The sequence below is a fragment of the Prionailurus bengalensis genome, chromosome C1 (assembly GCF_016509475.1).
Source record: "Prionailurus bengalensis isolate Pbe53 chromosome C1, Fcat_Pben_1.1_paternal_pri, whole genome shotgun sequence".
Classification (NCBI taxonomy): domain Eukaryota; kingdom Metazoa; phylum Chordata; class Mammalia; order Carnivora; family Felidae; genus Prionailurus; species Prionailurus bengalensis.
Genome location: NC_057345.1, coordinates 196,061,771 through 196,082,565, shown reverse-complemented (window position 1 = coordinate 196,082,565; position 20,795 = coordinate 196,061,771). Strand labels below are relative to the sequence as shown.

General features: G+C 39.1%; 1 protein-coding gene across 4 annotated transcripts in view; it reads right to left on the bottom strand.

The window, feature by feature from the left end:
* The window catches only part of UNC80 (unc-80 homolog, NALCN channel complex subunit), a 225,572-nt gene that overhangs the window by 16,783 nt on the left and 187,994 nt on the right, over positions 1-20,795 (bottom strand). For all 4 annotated transcript variants that reach the window (XM_043577699.1, XM_043577697.1, XM_043577698.1 and 1 more), the window contains 8 exons: positions 14,088-14,288; positions 11,787-11,910; positions 10,702-10,827; positions 9,347-9,470; positions 8,404-8,610; positions 5,245-5,429; positions 4,235-4,400; positions 2,569-2,748 (listed from right to left, as the gene is read on the bottom strand). In XM_043577699.1, the coding sequence (XP_043433634.1) occupies positions 2,569-2,748; positions 4,235-4,400; positions 5,245-5,429; positions 8,404-8,610; positions 9,347-9,470; positions 10,702-10,827; positions 11,787-11,910; positions 14,088-14,288 (1,313 nt within the window). The remainder of the gene's footprint in view (positions 1-2,568; positions 2,749-4,234; positions 4,401-5,244; positions 5,430-8,403; positions 8,611-9,346; positions 9,471-10,701; positions 10,828-11,786; positions 11,911-14,087; positions 14,289-20,795) is intronic.

Below are 20,795 nucleotides of genomic sequence, written 5' to 3'. Positions count from 1 at the left end.
CACCCTCAAACAGCCCTTATGAAATAAACAAAAACTTCTTAGCCATTTCACAAGTAAATAACTTGTGAAAGTCAAGAGGCATTGGCAACATAAAGATTTCAGAAAAGCTGGACTAAACATTCTGAGAATAGTGCAGAAAGGAATATTATTAAATGAGTCAAGTACATTTCTTTGACATTCAAAAACTACATTGAGTACACCTAAAGATTTTTAGACAGCTGAGAGAAAGACTATTTCAGATAGTTTTAGGAAAAATATTTTAAAACTTATAAAGTTAAAAAAATAAATACTTATTTTGACCTAAAGTTTTAAACTGTATGCATGTAGTCTTACTTTCTTCATGGAAGTGGTAATGTATTCAAACCCACATGAAAGTTAGCTTTAACACAGTATTTGTGACAGGTAATCTCATTCAAGTGAGTTAATGTGTGTTGTTTGTTGCTGAACAGTAAACATATTTTGATTAACATAGTGTTGTGGTGAACTTATGCTACCATATAAGATCATCTGACATCATGCATTTAAAATACCCCAAATAGTCCTATTTCTAATAAAACTTCTTTAAAACCCAAAGGTGTATATGAAGTGTCAGAAATATTAGCGACTGACTTGAAGTTGATTCTTGTTATAGAGTGGTATTTCTTTTTTAGGTGTGTTCACAGAGAAGAGAGTAAATAAATGTGCCTTAAAAATATGAAAAACATGGTAAGGTAGATAGTGCTATTTCTACAAAAATCAGATCTCACTGATTTTTCCCCCTATTTAAACTCATATATCACTTAAAAGTTTGTCAATATTTGTTTGATGATTAATTATGTGTTGCCTTCCATTCACCCTTTTGTTAAATGTTACCAAAAATGTTTGTCATCTCCTCTGCAGGGCTAGATCTAAGATCTCAGAGAATTTATTTTTTCTCATTCTTGTTCCTCATCTTGTACCTGTTAGGTCTTAAGACAGGTTTGATGATAGAATGGGAAAATAGTTTAATTCAAAAGAGTCAACCATCTGGCCTTCATATCCACCCTATATAAATTAATACACAACCACATAACAACAACACATTTGTTAGCAACTCAGTTTCCACTGGGATGATTGTGATGTCTAAGAGCAGAGATAGTGACAAAAAATTACATATTCATCAGTGTGTAAGTGCTGGCCCCTAGCTAGTGGTTGTTCTGTTTATGTCCTCTCTACTTTTCTTCTCTATTTCCTTCCTGCTGGCTAGGACATCTACTTATTCCTAAGGTTACCTACAAAAAATATTTAGCTCTACTAAAGATTGGTGGTATAATTTCCCATAATTAAAAAGATTGCTGGGAGAGACTACTTCAAGCATTAAAGAAAAACAGATACTACTTGAAGTTCGGAACGATTATAAGGACTTAATGAATATAAAAACTGTTGATCCTTATCTCTCTCATTTTGTTTCCTTGGTCAAGATTTTCCAAGATTGCCCAAATTACAATTTGAAGAGTATTTCCATGCACAATGACCAGGGTGATTTTGAAACAAGTATATCTGTAGGTCAAGTGAAGGACAATATGATTATCACTTTGTTATCTAATTAACCCTGAAACAAAATCTGGAAATGTTGCTGCATTTCTTTCTTTCTCTCTCCTACACATCCAAGTATAATAGGGTACTAAAATACTTTCATTCATGTTAATTAAAATTCTAACCTCAACTCTTATTTTTTCTAGTTTTGGTTGAGGCTTTTTGTTGTTGTTTGACATGGAGAGGCTCTGAGTGAAGATCTACATTTTGTCTTCTTCATTTTTAAGACATTGACAGCATGCTTTGCTATAAATGTTATATATCAGAGGGTCTTTGAAACACAACTGGAAAATAATCAAGACAATAAAAATAAGTAAATTACCATGGTATTTCATTGGACCTTTACTTTTTACTTTTAAAACCTACTCCTGTTAAGCATACACATGAAGTATATTCTCAACTAGATTTTCCCACATTTCATGACACCAAATCTTAGGCATATGAATTAGAAGCTCCTGGACTGCCTCAGTCATTAGGGATACTCTTAATTCAAATTTAGGTTGTATTCCCTCTTGGGTTGTATTCCCCCATGAGAGCCTACTAGTTTATGTTCTAGAGAGTGTAGCTGACTGGTCTTTTCTGAGTCCTGAGTACATGCATTGCTTACTTTTCCTTGCCCAATAGGGTCATGTAAGGGCTGATGAGCTTTCTAAGCAAGATAGCCAGGAGAAAGGGGAATAAACACTTCCCTTAGTTACCTAAGTACCACTTAAATGAGAATAAGTGGAAAAGTTTGAATATACAAGCTCAAAAAAAATGTGGGGGTCACTAAAGATTTACTTTTTGTCTGAATTCCTTCCAAATGACCAAGACTATCAAAGAATTTATAGAAGAGTAGGCAGTAGGGATCATGGTCACAATTCCATTTTAAATCCTTTTTGTAAAAAATGACCAAGGGATCAGAACTGGAAAGGGTCAGAATGGCAGAAATCCTTTGCAAGCTCTCATTTGCATGCCAAGCTGGGTCACACATGCCACCCCCCCCCATCAACCCCATACTGTGGGGTGACCTACTTTCCTCATCTTCCTCATCAGTCCTACTCAGGGTGTCCTGCGAAGCCTGCTGGGAGGGTTCACTGTCCTGCTCCCAGACAGTGCCTGTGCCCGTGTTGGAGCGGGACATGGTGGCCAGGCTCAGGCGGTAAGCGGAGGTGGAGGTGCCCACAGTACTGATGGACGTCTTCCCTTGGTAAGCTGGGAGGTTGAGAGACCAAAGGAAATCCATGGTGAGCATCTTGAAGGAAAACAAATGCTTGCTTCAAACTCCTCCTTTGTATTGGCTACTTGTATTTTTTTAGGAAAGGTCAGTGAAATAGTGTGTCCTAGATAAATAGTCCTTAGGATAAAATAGTGAGTGGAAGTGAAGATAGAAGAAGAAGAAGAAGAAGAAGAAGAAGAAGCAGCAGCAGAAGCAGCAGGAGGAGGAGGAGGAGGGAGGAGAGGAGGAGGGGGAGGAGAGGAGGAGGAGGGAGGAGAAGAGGAGGAGGAGGAAGAAGAGGGAAAAGGAGGAGGAGGAGAAGGGGAATTGGCATTTGATTTACTTATAATTGAATAGTTTCTTCACGGGAATATAACATCTCTAATAACGTAAAATGCTTTGATATGGCTTCTTTTCTCATAGCTTTAGATATCATATGCTAAGCCTGGAAGAATGCAAGATAATTTTGACATGAATGGAAGCTTCCAACTTGGCAGATTTTACTGAGAAATATACCTTAGCTCACACAAGCATGCGGGAGTAATAAATACATTGTCTGATAGGAACTTCTCAATCAAAATCAGAATACAAATCAAAGCTGTGTTTCCATTCTCCTTTTCTGGAAATTATAACTTAAAAAATATCCCCTTGAATATGTCAAATTATTTTATCATAAAGCAGAATATTTGAATGGCACTGTGCAGATTTTACTAAGACTGTACTCATCAAAATCTGTCTTTAATACATTGCAAGTAATAATAAATTCTAGAAAGAAAAAGAAGCCACACATATGGGAGACTACTTATGGGTAATGACTGCCCTCTAATGGCAGATAATGATTTGTTTTCCCTCCTGGTAATGCTGTTAATAATTGTAAAAAGTAAACAGTACACTCCCCAAAGAAAACCTTTTGAATAACATAAAGCAAGGACCCCTAGCCCGCCAACTCTAATCCAACACTTCCTCCCCCAATTTGTGAAAGTTAAAGGCTTGTAAGCAATCATACTAGTTGGAAGTCCCCTCACTGTGGTCACTGTCAGGTGGGTAGATTATTTACCCTCTATTGAGTCTCCATTTCCTCATTCTTTAAGTGGACTCTCACTTATGCACCTTGCAGGCATTTGTGTGGATTAAATGAAATAACATCCATGAAATTATCTACTATGTAATAGATGTTCAAAGAATGCGAATCCTGCTTCTCCTTTCCAAAAAGGAAATGAAGGCAAGAATTCCAATACTATTTTTCTTGTTAAGTAGTCAAGTCAGAGCTTAGCTGCTGAAATGAAGACTGAAAAAAAAAAAGTTTAGAAAAGATTCCCCTGCCTTGTTGTTGGTAATGATCACATGGTCAAATCTACCAGTGGACTGCATGGCTAACTTCATCCATGGTTCCAAAAAGAGTGGTGACCTGGACAGCGGCATTCTTTGTAGGTTGTGAGTTCCAGGAGTCAAACAAATTCCAAATACCCCACACTTACTCACCTGAGCCACTGTGAACTGCCTCTTTTAGAATTTTTAGTTCACTGTTGAATTCAGCAATAAGGGAGCTTTTACACAGAGGGCGTGGGATAAAGCGCCGCTCCAGCTGGTCAGCAATATGTTGCCGGGCAGAAAGCTCTTCATGATTCTCTGCTGGTTGGGCCAGAAGCTGAAAGGAGGGGAGAGATTCTCAGGTCCTCAATCTTCCCATCTGTAGAATGGGCTAATTGTTGTACCTATTTTATAGTGGATTGTGAGGATTAAGTAAGGTAATACATATGAGCTTTTATTTGTTATTTTTCTTTAAATGTTTACTTACTTTTGAAAGAGACAGAGAGAGAGGGCATGCTTGAGCGGGGGAGGGGCAGACAGAGAGGGAGACAGCAGATACAAAACGGGGTCTGTGCTGACAGCAGAGTGCCCCATGCACCACTCACACTCAGAAACTGTGAGAGCATGACCTGAACCAAAATCGGACACTTAACCAACTGAGCCACCGAGGTGCCCCATGTGTGAAGCTTTTAGAACAGTGCCTTATACAGGAAGCTCTTAATCAATACATTATTTTGAATCACTGTCTCAGGAAATCGGGGCAGGAAAAGAATAACACAGTAGATGAATACTGAGGGAGGGGAGAAACAGGCCTTAACTGTTCTTTTTCATGATTATTTAAAATCAGATCTCTGTCGTGTCACTGAAGAAAGAACATTCTTCAGATGGTACCATTGGTTCAATCTTTTTTTCCCTTTTCCCCTAGGGGGCAGTGGTGAGTAGAGACAGAGGGCAGAGTTTTACAGACTAGAATAAAGGTCTCACTGCGAAGGTACTTCTAACACGAAGTTTTGTCCTCTGGGATCCTGTTTTGAGCTGTTTTCTCATCAAGCATGGTATTAACAGGGTCCTACTGACTAGCTATCCCGTGTCCCATGAGCACGGCTGCAGCAATCCTGCCTTAACTGGGAGAAGAGCACATTCCTGGGGCTTGTCATTTCTAGGAAAAGCACACACCACACCTTGCACTGGATGAAAGGGCGTAAGAGCACGAAGATGGGTATTCGGGTCCGCACGATGAAGTCGAGGAAGTCCCACAGGGCCAGGCCTCCCACCTTCCGCAGGGCCATCTCCTTCACCTGGAGGCTCAACCAGTACCACTGGCTTCCCAGCTGCCTCTCAAAGCAGACGAGAATCACCTTCAGCGCTTTACACGAGGAAAAGAGAAGAGTAAGTCCGCATATTTGTGCTTTAGAGGAACGCTGCTCACAGCCACAGCCCTTTATGTGTCAGAAAATGTTCTGAATTTCTAAATCCTCTCAAGTTTCCAGAAACGTACATGTACTCCTGGGCGAGAGTATTCTGACATCAAGATAAAAATCTGGATGGTCAACATGTTTTGATTCTGATCAGGAGAACGCAGACATCTTTCTTAAGCGCATTTCGCTACCATTGTGGAAAACACAGAGCGCAGCGGTTCACAGGATTGGAAGGGAAAAGTGTTGTAAACAGAACGCGTGGCTAATATTTTGCTTTCTGAAAGTTTTGTCCTAGTGGCCTTATGGTAATACCAGCATATTACTCATACCCTAAGCTAAAACACGGGTATTTTAAGAGACTTTTTTCTTTTAAGCATAGACATAATATATTCTTGTTGTTTAAAATAAAATCAAACCATACAGAAATACATGGAGTTCAAAGAGAAAAAGTCCTTCCCCTTCCCAGCTCCCTTGCCAGCCCCATCTCCTCCCCAGAGAGAACCAGGAAATGCATTTGAGTATATCCTTTCAGGTGAAAAAGCTCCATTCTCCCTCCCTCCTTCCCCCCTCTCATATTGCACATCATGTTTATTATTTAAGCCTGTTGGATTTCTTTTGCAATATCTCTTTCTTCCTAGATTCTGGCAGCCCCGTCACAATCTACTTTTATTTATTTATTTTATTTTATTTTATTTTATTTTATTTTATTTTATTTTATTTTATTTTATTATTTTATTTTATTTTATTTTTCAGGAAGAAGATTTCCCAAACAGTGTGTCAGGACCAAACAGAATATCGTAGAGACGTCAAACATTATGGCAGGAGCATCCTCTGACATCTCAGCTCTCTGCACAGGGTCTGGCGTGGGGCAGTCAAGGGAGCCTTGGCCTTCCTGATCGTGTCGTAAGGCCCATCCCAGCAACTAAAAGGCGCAAACACCTTTATCACGTAGTTAGGACATTTCCAGGGGAAAACCATGCCATGTAACACAGAGAGGGATGTTGTAAAAGTTTTCTTTACCCACCCTCCTCAAAATCTCACCTTCACAGCAATCATTCACCCCCATTCCTTTCCCTTAACTAAACAAACAAACAAATGAACAAAAAGCAACACTCCTCTTTCCCTACCCTGAGCTTGGTGACATTTCTACTGTTATGTGCCTATTAGCCTTCTTTGTGTTTCTGCCATTCTGCTTCCCACCTTCACCTCTTTCAGCCCAGTACATAAGCAGGATAGAAAAGGGCTCAGGAGCAGGGACTCTGGTGCCAGGTGACTTGGATTTGAAATTTGGCTCTGCTGCTTATTAACTGTGTGACTTTAGGGAAGTTACTCAACCTTTCTGGGCCTTTGCCTCTTCACTCCTAAAATGAGAAGAACATTTATACTTCTTAGAGTTGTTGTGAGGATTCAAAGTATACAAAATACTGCTTAGTGCAGAGTAAGTGCCCAAAATAAATGTAAAAATCGATTTGAAACAGAGGCCCAGTGGCCTGGCCAAGTAACCAAAGGATCCACCTTCATTAAAAAGGCAGAAGGCAGAGTGAATTGAAAATAATTACTCATCAAGTGTTTTCTCCTATCCTTGCCTTGTGTGTTAAAACCCACCGTCTCCCTCCTCCTCTGTGCAATCCCAAACCTTATGCACGGCTTTGTTCCAGAGTCTGGATTTTATCTGAACCCCACATTCTCACGGCTTTGGCAACCAAGCCCCGTATGGGTAGGTCCTGTGCACATGCATGCTTGTTTCCTTTTTTCCTTTTCATTCTCATTGTCAATCACATAATTTTCAAATACTTATTTGTTTATTTTTTTTAAGGAATCTCTATGCCCAATGTGGGGCTCAAACTCACAACCTGAGATCAAGAGTCACATGCTCTACTGACTGAGCCAGCCAGGCACCCCAAGATCTCCCCTTATGATATAGTCCAAACTCCTCACACATTCCAAACTCCAAGGACCTGTTTTTACCGGTGTGTATGGTTCATCTTATACCCCCCACATGAAGCTCTACTTTGATAAACTGAAAAATGTTAGGCATGATTTTCTCAACTTGCTCCTTTTGAGATGTTCTGCTGCCAGTGCTCCTTATTCTCAGTGCTATGGCAGGAGTGGGGCTTTTCCCCAGCTTAGTGCATTCAGGGCCAAGGAGGGGGGCTCCAGTGTTCCATGAGGCAGGACCAAGTTAAAGGCAGGGATGGGGTGATAGAAAAGTAGCAGTGGAAGCCAGAAGGAAACTGGCAAGCCTATGGGGGAGAACCAGTTGACTGGCCTCACCAGGATGAAAATTAAGATAGAGATTTAGAGATGCTATTATAGTAAGGGAAGAAAACTAGCTAGTAGGGAGCATAATGTCCTGTAAGGCCACCATGTCTTACTGCGCAGGATGTGGACTGCCCCAATCTAGGGGCTCCGTTCACATAGACGACACACCAGTGAGTCCCATGAGCCATGCGACTCAGTGTCTCTGTGTATTAGACGTAGCCTACATCTGACAGCAGCTACCAGAGGTAACCTCATTAGTGATCTCACACTTAACCAGCAAGGAGAAATTCTTACTACAGATACTTTCCTTACATGTCCAGATGCTGTTAGAAAAACAACCAAGTAATTTAGGCACCACAGATAGGAAACTACTTTGTTTTCTGGCATATGTTTACAGACTCTTTTGCAAGGGTGATGCTTCCTGCTTGCTGAAGTGGCTTCTTTAAATACCTCTGGACTGAGGTCTTTTAAAATACTTTTTGAGTCAAGGTGTAACATAACTCAGTAAGTATTTATGTTACACGTGTATATACACAAACATACATATATACATATATATATACACACACAAACATATATATATATTCTTGTGTGTGTGTGTGTGTATATACAAGTATGTGTGTATATGGGGGGAGGGGCGGGCATAGGGATAGGACCTACCCAAGTATGCTGCTTGGCTTGTGGACTCTGCCAGCCCTTCCCTGCGCAAGTCTTTGCTGGCATCCCCAGGGGTGGAGCAGTGGGCAGGGGAGCTCTCCAACATGAAGTTCTTGCTCCTGGACGTGCTGATGATCCGTGGTGGCAGGAGAACATTAATGACTGTCTGCAGGAGCAGCTGTACCTCGGGCTGTTCCAGCCACGGGCTATCTAAGGGACAGAGTTCGCAACAGGGAAGTGGAAAGAAAAGCAAATCACAAGGTAGACTTCCCACATTAGACACAGTAAAATTCAGCTCTCTTTCCAATGCCAGACTAGAATACCCTAGAAACTCGGGTGTTTCCCCACCAAGTACAGCTTCTCCTCTGGACAAAAACAGCATCCCTGATACTGGGTGTTTTCTCCATAGTCAGCACCCAAGGGCTTGTGTTCTTAGCCAAATCTCCGGCTTACCATTGCGATCTGCTTTCTTTCTTTCTGCTCAAATACTCATAACGTATTGTCTTTACATTTGAGATAAAATTTCCCTAAAAGAAAAACACCCCAAGAAGGAAGAATAATGAAAGTAGATTGGATTTAATGGCAATGGCGGGGTTTACGCTAACCCTAATGGCAGTAGATTATAAAGTCCATTCACTTGTCAATTCACACCACACTGTATTTCAATTAATACCATCTTCTTAATGGAAACAATGTTCTCCCGATTTTTGCTGTACTCAAGTGATTTTAAACAGGACACATCTTCCATGAAGTGGAGCAGAGAAACTCTTGACCCAGGGTAGCTAAACTGAAAAGAAAGGAAAACTCTATTTCCTAAGGCAACCCTGTTTAAATCATTCAGATGAACTTCAGTGATGGCCTTCATGGGAAAAAGAGTAAGAAATAACAGTCTGCCACTAAAGAAAGTACAACAGTGATAAATTTCCTTTAGTTAAATTAATCAGACCTTTGCTTCCAGATCCTACTGTGAGCACAAATGGGATGAGTAGATTTAAAAGCATCCCCTCCCTTCGCTCTTGATTGGTGAATGGGGAGATCACATGGCTTAAAGGAAAATCTTCTTTTAAAGCCTGTGCAGCAATAATAGAAAAAAAGATTAATTGACCCCACACCCATTTGGTATGTCTGTTTTTATACAGCACGATGAAGACGGTGATTCCCTGTTGGCTGCTCCTGGAAACTATGAGTTCAATTGCACAGTGTACAAGATTTACTCAAAGCTGATACTTTACCATTTGCTTGACATAACTGAGAGTTATATACCTAAAAAACAGTAACATCTTGAATATTAAATGCAAAATTGTAATACTTATGGTCTGGCACAAAAAACAACTGCACATCCCCATTCATTTTCTCCATGTGTCCACCAATAAATATTTTAGAGATAGAAGAGAAGGAATAAATGATAGCTTGCCACCTGTTCACCTAGAAGTTATTTAGAAGTCCTCTGACCTCTGCATAAGGCCTTCTCCAAAACAGAAAGGAATAGGCAATATAGAAAGAAATATATGATCTCTGTACACAGGTTATAAAGATGTATCACTTTAGGGATCATTGTTTCCCTTCTGCATGGTAGCCAAAGCTCTTGCTTAATTTCTTTTGTACCATCACCCATTCTCTGGATGATGGACCATCAAGTATAGTTGTCAGACAATGGATGGGTCATTATCCATTTACATCAAGTGTGTATTTCCCATCAGTCACAGAGCTTACTGATGATCTACCATTCTCTAAAATCAGGTGACACACAGAAAGAGGCAGGGGAATTGGCATTCTGTACTTTTTGCCTTGGGAATATTATTTTAAGAAATAAAATAACTGGGAGAGTAAAAAAAAAAAAAGAAACCCACAGTATTCAACCCACAATCATTAAAGTAAATTAAGATATTCAAAGTCTAGTAATAACATTTGAAAGAATTTTATATTGCAATTCTTTCTGTGAATAATTTAAAACCAGACTTTGAATATTACTGTGTCTTTTAATTAACAATTGTGGGCTGATTATCTGTGAACTATTATTTTCCTAAGGTTTTGCACACATTGGAAATGACTTAAGTAGTTCTTGAGATTGTGGCAGGACTGAATGACTCTGCTATTTTTGAGATCTCGAGAAGAATTACAGAAGCACAACTTAGGGCCAAGCTCAGGACTGAAGCTCCAAACCCATAAAAGTTTGGAGATGTTTACACTTTTGTTTCACAGATTTTGCCCAGCCTTTGCAGAAAAAATAGAGAGAACACCATGATCTGGTGCCTCAACCAGCAACTTAATGAGCGTGACAAACAGGTAAGGCAGTCACACCTGTATCTGCAATGCTACAAGCCGGACAACAGCTGTGCTGAAGGGCAGAGGTGGTGAGAGATAAGGGCTGAGATGAAGAAGGGGTAATCCATCAGCAACACTGGAAGGTCCTACCACTCCCATCACCTGAAATACAAACAGAGCACATGACCAGCCTTGACTATTGCAATTTCATGCAACCGTAGTAAGGGAGTCTCATTCAGTAATAATAAAATAATAATAATAATAATGATGATAATAATTTGAAGGTTGGGCATGTTACTTTCAATCTGTTCTTGCTGCCTTCTTCCGAAGGCATGTAATGTCTAGAGTCAGATCGAACATGACACTGGATTCAGCCAAGGTTTTGCAGAATGTTGTTGGTAGCTAACTATGTAAATAATGAGAGATGAACCAAAAACTATTCTAATCAGGAGATTGGACATACTGGTGAATTCAAAGGAATGCAGTCCGCATTCTTTGATGGAGCAGATATTGACAACAATGATGATGGCATAGCTCTATTTGCATAGGCATTCCAGCTATAGACTTATTGCTCAACTAGTTAAGCAGCAGATCCTACTCAATGAAATGCTCTAACATGGTTTCCACATTGTACAAAACCTTGTGAGGACCAGACTCTAGATATTACATCCATGGTAAAAAAAATTTTTTTTTCTTCCCATAAATCCTAGACTGGCCAACTCATAGCATCATTTTGCACTAAAAAAGAAAAAAAAATCTCTTTGCATTTTAAACTCCCCCACCCCAGACTACCTCAACGTCTAGCCAATTGTGCGGTCTCCACCACCCCACTCTCCAACTGGCAGCCCTCAACTCTCAGCGCAACTTAAAGAGGCAAATTGTCAAAGTAGTGCGTGGGAAGCAGCACACCAAAATCCCACCTGTGTAGGGATGGGCCCCTAATCTCCCCACGCACCACCTTGAGATGTACCTCACTGTTTTCAATGTCACCTGAGCCGTCTGTTTTCATGGGTAGGTAGGGGCACAAAGTGGTTGACCTGTAAATCTTCAATTCAGAGAAGTCAATAGCAGAGTTAGTTAAATTTTGCAAAGTTTCATAAGATTGCCACTTGGCTACTCACCAGATTGACACAGACATTGATCAGTGACCTAAGGTGAGGCAGGAAGGATATGATTGGCTGCCTCTGAAGTGTCAAACAAACCCCTTCAATCAAATTGCTGGCAGGCTCCCACTCAACCTGTCGCCTGGAATACAATATAGGAGCCATTAGCAGCGTGGCTCCCTTCTGGAGTCAGTCTGAAACAAGTGAATGAGACAGTGATTCTGACACCATCTAAGACAGGACAGGTGTCTGAGACAACAAAGTGCTTCACACGGGATGAAGTTTACCCATGTTGTTCCAAAAGCACAGAGCACACTGGGAAGGGAAGAAGATACTGAAAACGTAGCAGAGGCACTCCTGCCCCACTCGACTAATGAGACAAAATCTATTGAAGAAAAAACAGAGATGATGAATGGGTTGCATTTTAAGTTCCCTGGTTTTAGCTTTGAGAGAGGGTATAAGACTACAATTTTAGGAAACCCAGCATAGGGGCCATTACATCCAACAGAACTAATCTGACCACAGGCTGCATTTCTGAAATCTATTTATCAGACTACAATTAATCTCATCAGCTTTTACACCAGGATACAACTAATTAGATTTATATGGGTTAACTCCTGCCAAAAACATGACATTAGAAGATAATCGTCCATTTAAAAAAGCATTCTTTCTTGGCCTCCTAAGAAATGATATTTTTTGGCTACTTTCTATGGTCCTATAAGTGGTATAAATCTAAACACAATTAAATGGACATGGGACTTTCTGTAATAAAGTCAATCCAGTCTGTAATTGTCTTCGTGCCAAAAAAGCCATCTCTGTGGCCCCCAAATAAACAGGTTGGGTTTTACTGATCTCAACACTATTTCCAAATATCATCCTGCAAACAATTTCTAAGTTTATATTTCCAACCAACGTAGAATATCTATAATGATGAAATGAAAATGTTCATAAGTGAGGATATATTGACATCCCTGATTCTCAAGTAACCTACAAGGTCAGGTTCAATCAACATTTCCCTTGTTGAACTGAGATCACCTAAAAAAATTAAATCCAAGGCAACCTCAAATTCTGAGGCTGTACCCCAAATAAATTGCCTATAATCGGCCAATCTATGCATTAATTCAGAAATCTACTTTTAAGAAGCATGATGTTCTCTATAATGGGCTTGATTATATGACAAATGAGTCAGCTATGGAGATGTTTAATATCTTAACATACAAAGTTTTTTAAGAAAAAAAACTTATTTTGACACACCCTTGTAAGAATTATAAGACTGTTGCCATTTACCAAAGGGCACAAATGTTCCACTGGGACCACTAAAAACATAGGTGTGCTGTAAGGACACAGACATTTCCATGCCACTGAAATAAATAACCTTGAAATAACATATAGGCATTCGTCATCATGTTATAAAGGAATATAGGAACAAAATATCAACTGCTGGAATGAAATCTTTCAATTTCTTTTTTATAAATCCAACAGCTCCTGATAGCTACATAAATGAACAAAAGAGCATAGGCTAAAACCTGGAAAAGTTATGACAAATTGAATGCTAAGTGCTACAAATTCTTGGACAAGAGTTACATTGATTTGTGGTTAATATTAAAGGGACCGAAAATGCTCTCATGAAATCAAACTTGAAATTTCTGAGTTAGTAGGTTTATCAACATTTAATCAATTGAACTGTCTGTCTACAGGTTTTCAAACTGGACTCAGATCTCCAGGTAGTCTGGTTCCTTGCATAGAAAGGTTATCAGTGAATAATGCAGGTTACTGAATAGAGATCAAAGGGTAATTGTGTTAATTTAGTATCACCCTGAATTAGATGAAAAGGTGAAACTTAGGTATTTGTTATTAATCCTGGGATTCTTTCCAGCTCCTATGTGGCTGCTTATTATTAAGATTTACCTTTCTCTAAACTGGTAACTAAACTACTATGCTAAAGACAGTATTTTTTGAACATCAAATTAATTTTTCTTTTCTCCTCAGTGGTTTTATTTATAAGGCATACTCTGCTTTATTTCAAAAGAAATTGAAGGATACTCACTGAATTTCTTATGTTTGTCAGATGAGGAACATGATAGCTAAGAAATGAACAGAACTTGCAAGATGAACACATATAATTTTAAAGAATATGTTATTTCTTCAAAATGTAGACCCTGCTACTCATGCATCCATATACCTGGTTAGCTATGCACGTATGCCAACAGAAAACTTTCAAGTCATTCATATAACTCCAGATTGTGCCGCCATCTTAAAAGACGGTAACCCCCAACTTTGAATCCGCAATATCAACGGTTGACCAGGAGGCCTTCTCACCTCAAAGTAGGCATCTTATGAATTTTGTTGAACATTCTATCCAGTCTCTTTAAAATGAGGATAAGGGCTGGCCTCACTGCCTCGGCTGTCCAATCGGTAATGGGTAGCATCTCCATGATGTAGCGCCGAAGCCCACGGCTCTCCATTGTCTGGGTGTCATATGGTGCCAGCTTCAGAAGGGAGTGTGCAATTTCTGCCAACCTGCATTTTTTTTTAAAGAATAAGCGTAGAATGCCACAGTGGGGATTTCCCCATATAGCACCATGTTAATCAGCCTTCTTTCAGCATACCAACCCCCTGAACTAAAAACATTCTTCCCTCTACCTTCTATCCCTTAGGTCTTCTTGCATGACCAATGCATTGATACCTGCACATACATATTAGCAAAGAATCATAGAATATTCCAGAGGGTAAATGTGAATAGCATCTGATGAGTACATTAAAACCCAGAGAGATTAAGGACAGGCCAAACATATCTAGAGAATATGTATGCATGTATATGTATGTGAGGATACACACATACACAAATACATACCTACATGCATATATGTGAAAGGTACATATATACACAAATATGGGTATAAAACAAAACTTAAACTTTAAATGTACAATAAAATCACTAATATCAAGGGCTCAAATAAACTTCATGGCTCCATAGCTCCTTTGCTGCCCATAGTTAAGGTCAAAGGCATATATATATATATATATATATATATATATATATATATACACACATATATATATATATATATTTAATGTTTTATTTATTTATTTTGACAGAGAGAGAGAGCAAGCAACCTCGGGAGGAACAGAGGAGAGAGGGAGAGAGAGAATCCCCAGCAGGCTCCATGCTGCCAGAGCAGAGCCCAAAATGGGGCCCAATCTCACAAACTGTGAGATCATGACCTGAGGTGAAATCAAGAGTCAGAAACTTGACCAACTGAGCCACCCAAGCACACCAAGGAAATGTACTTCCTCCAGGTGTAGCCCAGGGTCTGTCACTAGACACAGGTCCATGCTCTATGTCCTAAGTACAGAATTTCTGAAGGTGAGCTGACCAACAGGACTGATTGGGCAAGTGTGTTTCTAGTAAATGCAATAGTTGGTTAACTAAATAAATTTCAAAACTATACATGGGTTTCCAACTTGTAAATAATACAAATATAGTGGTATACATGGTCTTTAAAAAGCCAATTGAATTTATTTTTTTAAGTTTATTTATTTATTTTGAGAGAGAGAGAGAGAGAAAGAGAGAGAGGGGAGGGGAGGACTAGAGAGAGAATCCCAAGCAGGCTCTGCACTGTCAGTGCAGAGCCCAACATGGGGCTAGATCACATGAACCCTGAAACTATAACCTGAGCTGAAATCGAGAGTCAAATACTTAACCAACTGAGCCACCTACGTGCCCCTGAATTTAATTTTATATGAAGAAGAAAGCATTTTATTTATTTTTAGTCAAATGTTTCATTTTATTTAACTTTAGTTTTTTTATTACAGTACAGATAACAGTGTTATGCTAGTTTCAGGTGTACAATAGAGTGATTCAATGATTCTATACACTACCCAGTGCTCATTGTTAGTGTACTCTTAATCCCCTTCACCTGTTTCACCCATTCCCCCCACCTACCTCCCCTCTGGCAACCTCTAGTTTGTTCTCTATAGTGAAGAGTCTGTTTCTTGTTTGCCTCTTTTTTCTTTGTTCCTTTGTTCTGTTTCTTAAATTCCACACATGAGTGAGATGTCATGGAATCAGTCTTTCCCTTATTCCACTTAGCAGTATACCCTTTAGCTCCATCCATGCTGTTGCAAATGGCAAGATTTCATTCTTTTCTGTGACTGGGTAATAATCCATTCCATTCCAATATATATATATATATATATATATATATATATATATATATATTTATATATTTATATATTTATATATGTATATATGTATACACACACACATATATATATATATATATATATATATTCCACATTTTCTTTGTTCATTCATTCATCTATGGATGGATTGGATTCTTGAGTTGCTTCCAAATCTTGGCTATTGTAAATAATGCTGCAATAAACAGGGTGCATTTACCTTTTTGAGTTAGTATTTTCATTTTCTTTGGGTAAATACCCAGTAGTGGAGTTACTGGATCATATGGTAATTCTATGTTTAATGTTTTGAGGAAACTTCACACTGTTTTCCACAGTGGCTTCACCAGTTTGCATTCCCACCAACAGTGCATGGGGGTTCTTTTATAAAGAAGGCATTTTAGGGGTGCCTGGCTGGCTCAGTTGTGGAACATGCGACTCCTGATCTCAGGGTTGAAGGTTTGAGCCCCTCGTTGGATATAGAAATTATTTGAAATCTTAAAAAAAAATGAGACAGCACTTTAAACTTTTACAGTGCTTCGCTATCAAATACATTGAGTAGATGCAGAATGTGTAGAAGATGATATTAAGAGGCAAAGCATACTCATTCATGGTAATATCTTGCATCTACGTTATATGATTTGAACCTCACTTTTTTTCCAGGGGAAAAAAAACTTATATTTTAAAATATATATCCAGGACTCCTATCACAGTGACTGAAATGTCCATATTCTTTAAGGTACTAGAAATTCCTTTGAAAACAAGTTTCTTTAAGTAAAGGGTAATTAAGCCACTCTTACCAATTATTTGAATCTTTTGTTTTAATCAGCATATGTCTAGCCAGACATCCAAAGTATGCTATGGAAGCAGAATTCAGGACAGGGGGATTCTGATGGAAAAGGGGAATAGAGAGGCCTCATGTTGTCTAAGAGTGCATGTATACATGGTACCATCAGGACGCATGCATGTGCTAAGGGTTTTCAGAACTATTACTAAAGGAGAAGAGGAGATTCCAAGTAAAGGGACATCAGAAATCAGCTTTTATATTTTTCTTTTTTTTTTTTAATGTTTAATTATTTTTGAGAGAGAAAGAGAGACAGAGTGCAAGTAGGGGAGGGGCAGAGAGAGAAGGAGACACAGAATCCGAAGCAGGCTCCAGGCTCCCAGCTGCCAGCACAGAACCTGATGCGGGGCTTGAACTCACGAACCATGAGATCATGACCTGAGCCAAATTAAGACTTTATTTGTAAACAATCTCTACACCCAATGTGGGGCTAAAACTCACAACCCTGAGATTAAGAGTTGCACATTCTACCAACTGAGCCAACCAGGCACCCCAAGTTTTTCTTCTCCCTTTTTTTTTTCTTTTCTATTTTTTTTGAAGCAAATTTACCTTGGAAAAGCCCTGAAGATATAATCCTCAATCTCATGGTTAAAAGAGATCTTTTCTTTTCTTTCTTTTTTTTTTTTTTCTGAAAGAGATCTTAATAGCTCTTGGGCAGTGAGGTCCATAAGTTGGACCCCTGACTGGATCCTCTTTAATAAATACAGCCTAAAGTAGAAATAAAAGATTTCATTTCTCAGGCCCCACTCTAGATTTAATGAATAAGAATATCCAAGGATTGGGCCCAGAAATCTGTCTATTTTTTACTTTAATTTTGAAAATTTTCAACATATACAAAGGTAGAGAGGCAAGTATATAATGAGCCCCTCATGTACCCATCACCCAGATTTAACAGTGTTCAATTCACAATCATTCCTGTTTAATTTATACCCCCAATCACTCCCCTTCCCCCTACTCCAAACTACTTTGAAGTAAATCCCAAGCATCAAATCATTTTATCAGTACAGATATTTCAGTGTGTGTCTCTAAGGTTGAGGACTCAAAAAAAAAAAAAAACCACAATACAATTATGACAGCTACCAAGTTAAAAATAATTACTATGAAAAGAAAGCTATCCAGTCAGTTTTCAAAATTCCCACATTATTGCATGATTCTTTTTTTTTTTTTTTCAACGTTTATTTATTTTTGGGACAGAGGGAGACAGAGCATGAACGGGGGAGGGGCAGAGAGAGAGGGAGACACAGAATCGGAAACAGGCTCCAGGCTCTGAGCCATCAGCCCAGAGCCTGACGCGGGGCTCGAACTCACGGACCGCGAGATCGTGACCCGGCTGAAGTCGGACGCTTAACCGACTGCGCCACCCAGGTGCCCCTCTTTTTTTTTTTTTTAACATTTATTTTTATCTTGGAGGAGACAGAGAGAGAGTGGGGGAGGGACAAAGAGAGAGGAAGACGTAGGATCTGAAGCAGGCTCCAGGCTCTGAGCTGTCAGCACAGAGCCTGACGTGGGGCTTAAGCTCACAAACTGCGAGATCATGACCTGAGCTGAAGTTGGACGCTTAACCGACTGAGCCACCCAGGTGCCCCTATTTCATGATTCTTAAATAAACTTCTTAAAAAAACAAATAAGAATAAAATAAGACCCATACATTCAATGGGTTGGTATTTCTCTTGAGTTTCTTTTAATTTGCAGGTTTTTCCTCTTCTGCTCTTGTTTGATTCTCTTGTAATTTATTTCTTGAGGAAATCAGCTGCTTGTCCTGTAATGTTTTCCACACTCTAGATTTTGCTGATAGACTCTCCATGCTATCATTTAATCTATCCTACTGCTTCCAAATTTAATTCCATTTGTGGTTAGACTAGGGGTTAGACTAGATTAGCTTTTGATTTTCTGGAAAGCATATTTCACAGGTGATGTGCATTTTCATCAGGAGACACATGATTCCTGCTAGTCAGTCTCTATGATGTCAGCTGCATAGATCCTAGGCATCACTAGGCATCACTGCATAGATCCACTAATTCATTAGAAGTAGTGCAATAACAATGTTGTGTCACTCTTTTTCTCATGCATTGACAATAACATTCTAATAAGGAGAAATTTCTCTTTGATTACTCCAAAAGAGACAAGGCAAATGCTTGACAGGACTTATATTTTAAGAGCTCCTAGTGATTCTGACAGGCACTCTGGTTTAGGAATCACAGCCAAGCCACTGTCTCTCTAACACCTGGGTCGCTCTACAATGACTTCGTCTGATTAGCACCATGGTTGGGGAATTCACTACTACATAATGCAGCTCCCTCCACCTTTGGAGGTCTAAACTCTGAGAAGCTCTCCTCATATTAGGTCCCCAAATTCCCTCAGTTTCTTCCTTTTGGCTTAATCTGGAAGCCTGAATTCAATCCATCTTCTCCATGTCAACCCTTCATTATCAAGAAACGGTTATTGTCTTCTCTCCAGACTGAACATCGTACTTGAGGAAATTGTGTGTGAACGCGCATGTCTTAAAGAAATCATTTTAAACAGCCCGTGCCTTCTTCCGTTTATCTCTTTCTCACAAATGTGCCACGCAGAAAATTCTTTACTTTTCAGGTTGTTTGTATGACAGATAAGAGCATATCTACCTGCACATATTTCTTTCCCCTTATTACTTTATAGATAACATTAAGAAATGCTTGGGAAAGGATCAAACTGTCTATTTTAAGTATAAAAACAATATTTAGAACTGAACTTGAGTCATTTATGCATTACTATCTGAATTTCTCTAATCCCTGCTGGTGTTAAAAAATGAATTTGCACTGAGCATAAAACAAACAGTTCCTTTAATATAGTCTTTGCTGCATTAGCAGATGATCTCTTGGTCAAAAAAAAAAAATTCCTATGGTCCTTTCCCAGTGACAACACAAGAGATTTTCCCATTGAGAAGGAGAGTTGAAGAGATGTAGGCAGAGAGCTGAGGGCAGAGATGGGGGAGAGAGAGGGACATAGAGACATGGGGAGGGAGGAGAGAAGGAAAGAATTTGCAGAACTTATTATCCTGCTATATATACTGCTGGGTTAGGCAAATGAAACACTGGATTCCCTTAGGGCAGTAACTCTATCTAACCAAGAATCTGGAGATGCTTGCAGTCAACCCTATAATGCAGGAGTGAAGATTGCCTCTTGTACTGTCTCTTGGTTCTTTGCCTTGAATTAAATATTTCATGTAAATATCTCCCTATCTTTTATATCATGGCATTCCTGTTTTACCAAACCTCTCTCCTTGAGTCATACTATCCATTCTTATGACATAAAACACCACCTAGGTGCTCACAGTTCTGGCTTCTACATATATCCAAAGTATATTTAGTTTGTAATAGAAAACCTAACATATCTTTTGATTGGTGCAGGGCCAAAGTACACGGGTCTATCCCTACTTAACAGCATACAATATTTCTGTTTGGCCAGAGATAATGGCAGGTCCGTTTTTGTCAAAAGCTTGCTGTGAGAAATTGCATGAATAGAGGTCATTTAGCAGAGGTCCTGGCAGTAAAAATGTTGCCTATCCTCCAATAGGCAATGAAATAACTGTGCTTTTCAATGACATTATCTTGTGCTTTTCAATGACATTATCTTGGCTTCAGATAGGTTGCTCTTGCTGAAATACATTATGATGTTAGCCAACTTGCAGTACCAACAGGCCTCTAGCCACATCAAACTGGCATTTTATCTATTATAGAGGTTTTGTTCATCATTCTTTCCTTTTAGCAAACACCAACCAGGAGATATTTCTTATTCTTTGTATTTTAAAAAAGCAATGTTTTATCAAACAACTAATTGTTTTTATCTTATCGACACTATGATTTTGTAATTGGTCATTTCCTCCTCATTGCTGTGATAACTCAGAAGCTCAAAATCAAGTTTATGGTCATGAATAGCATCTAATCTGATCAAATCATATAGATTTCCTATGTTAATGTTATCATAAACATAATTATTTCCCTGCTAATTTTCTACTTTGTTCTGAC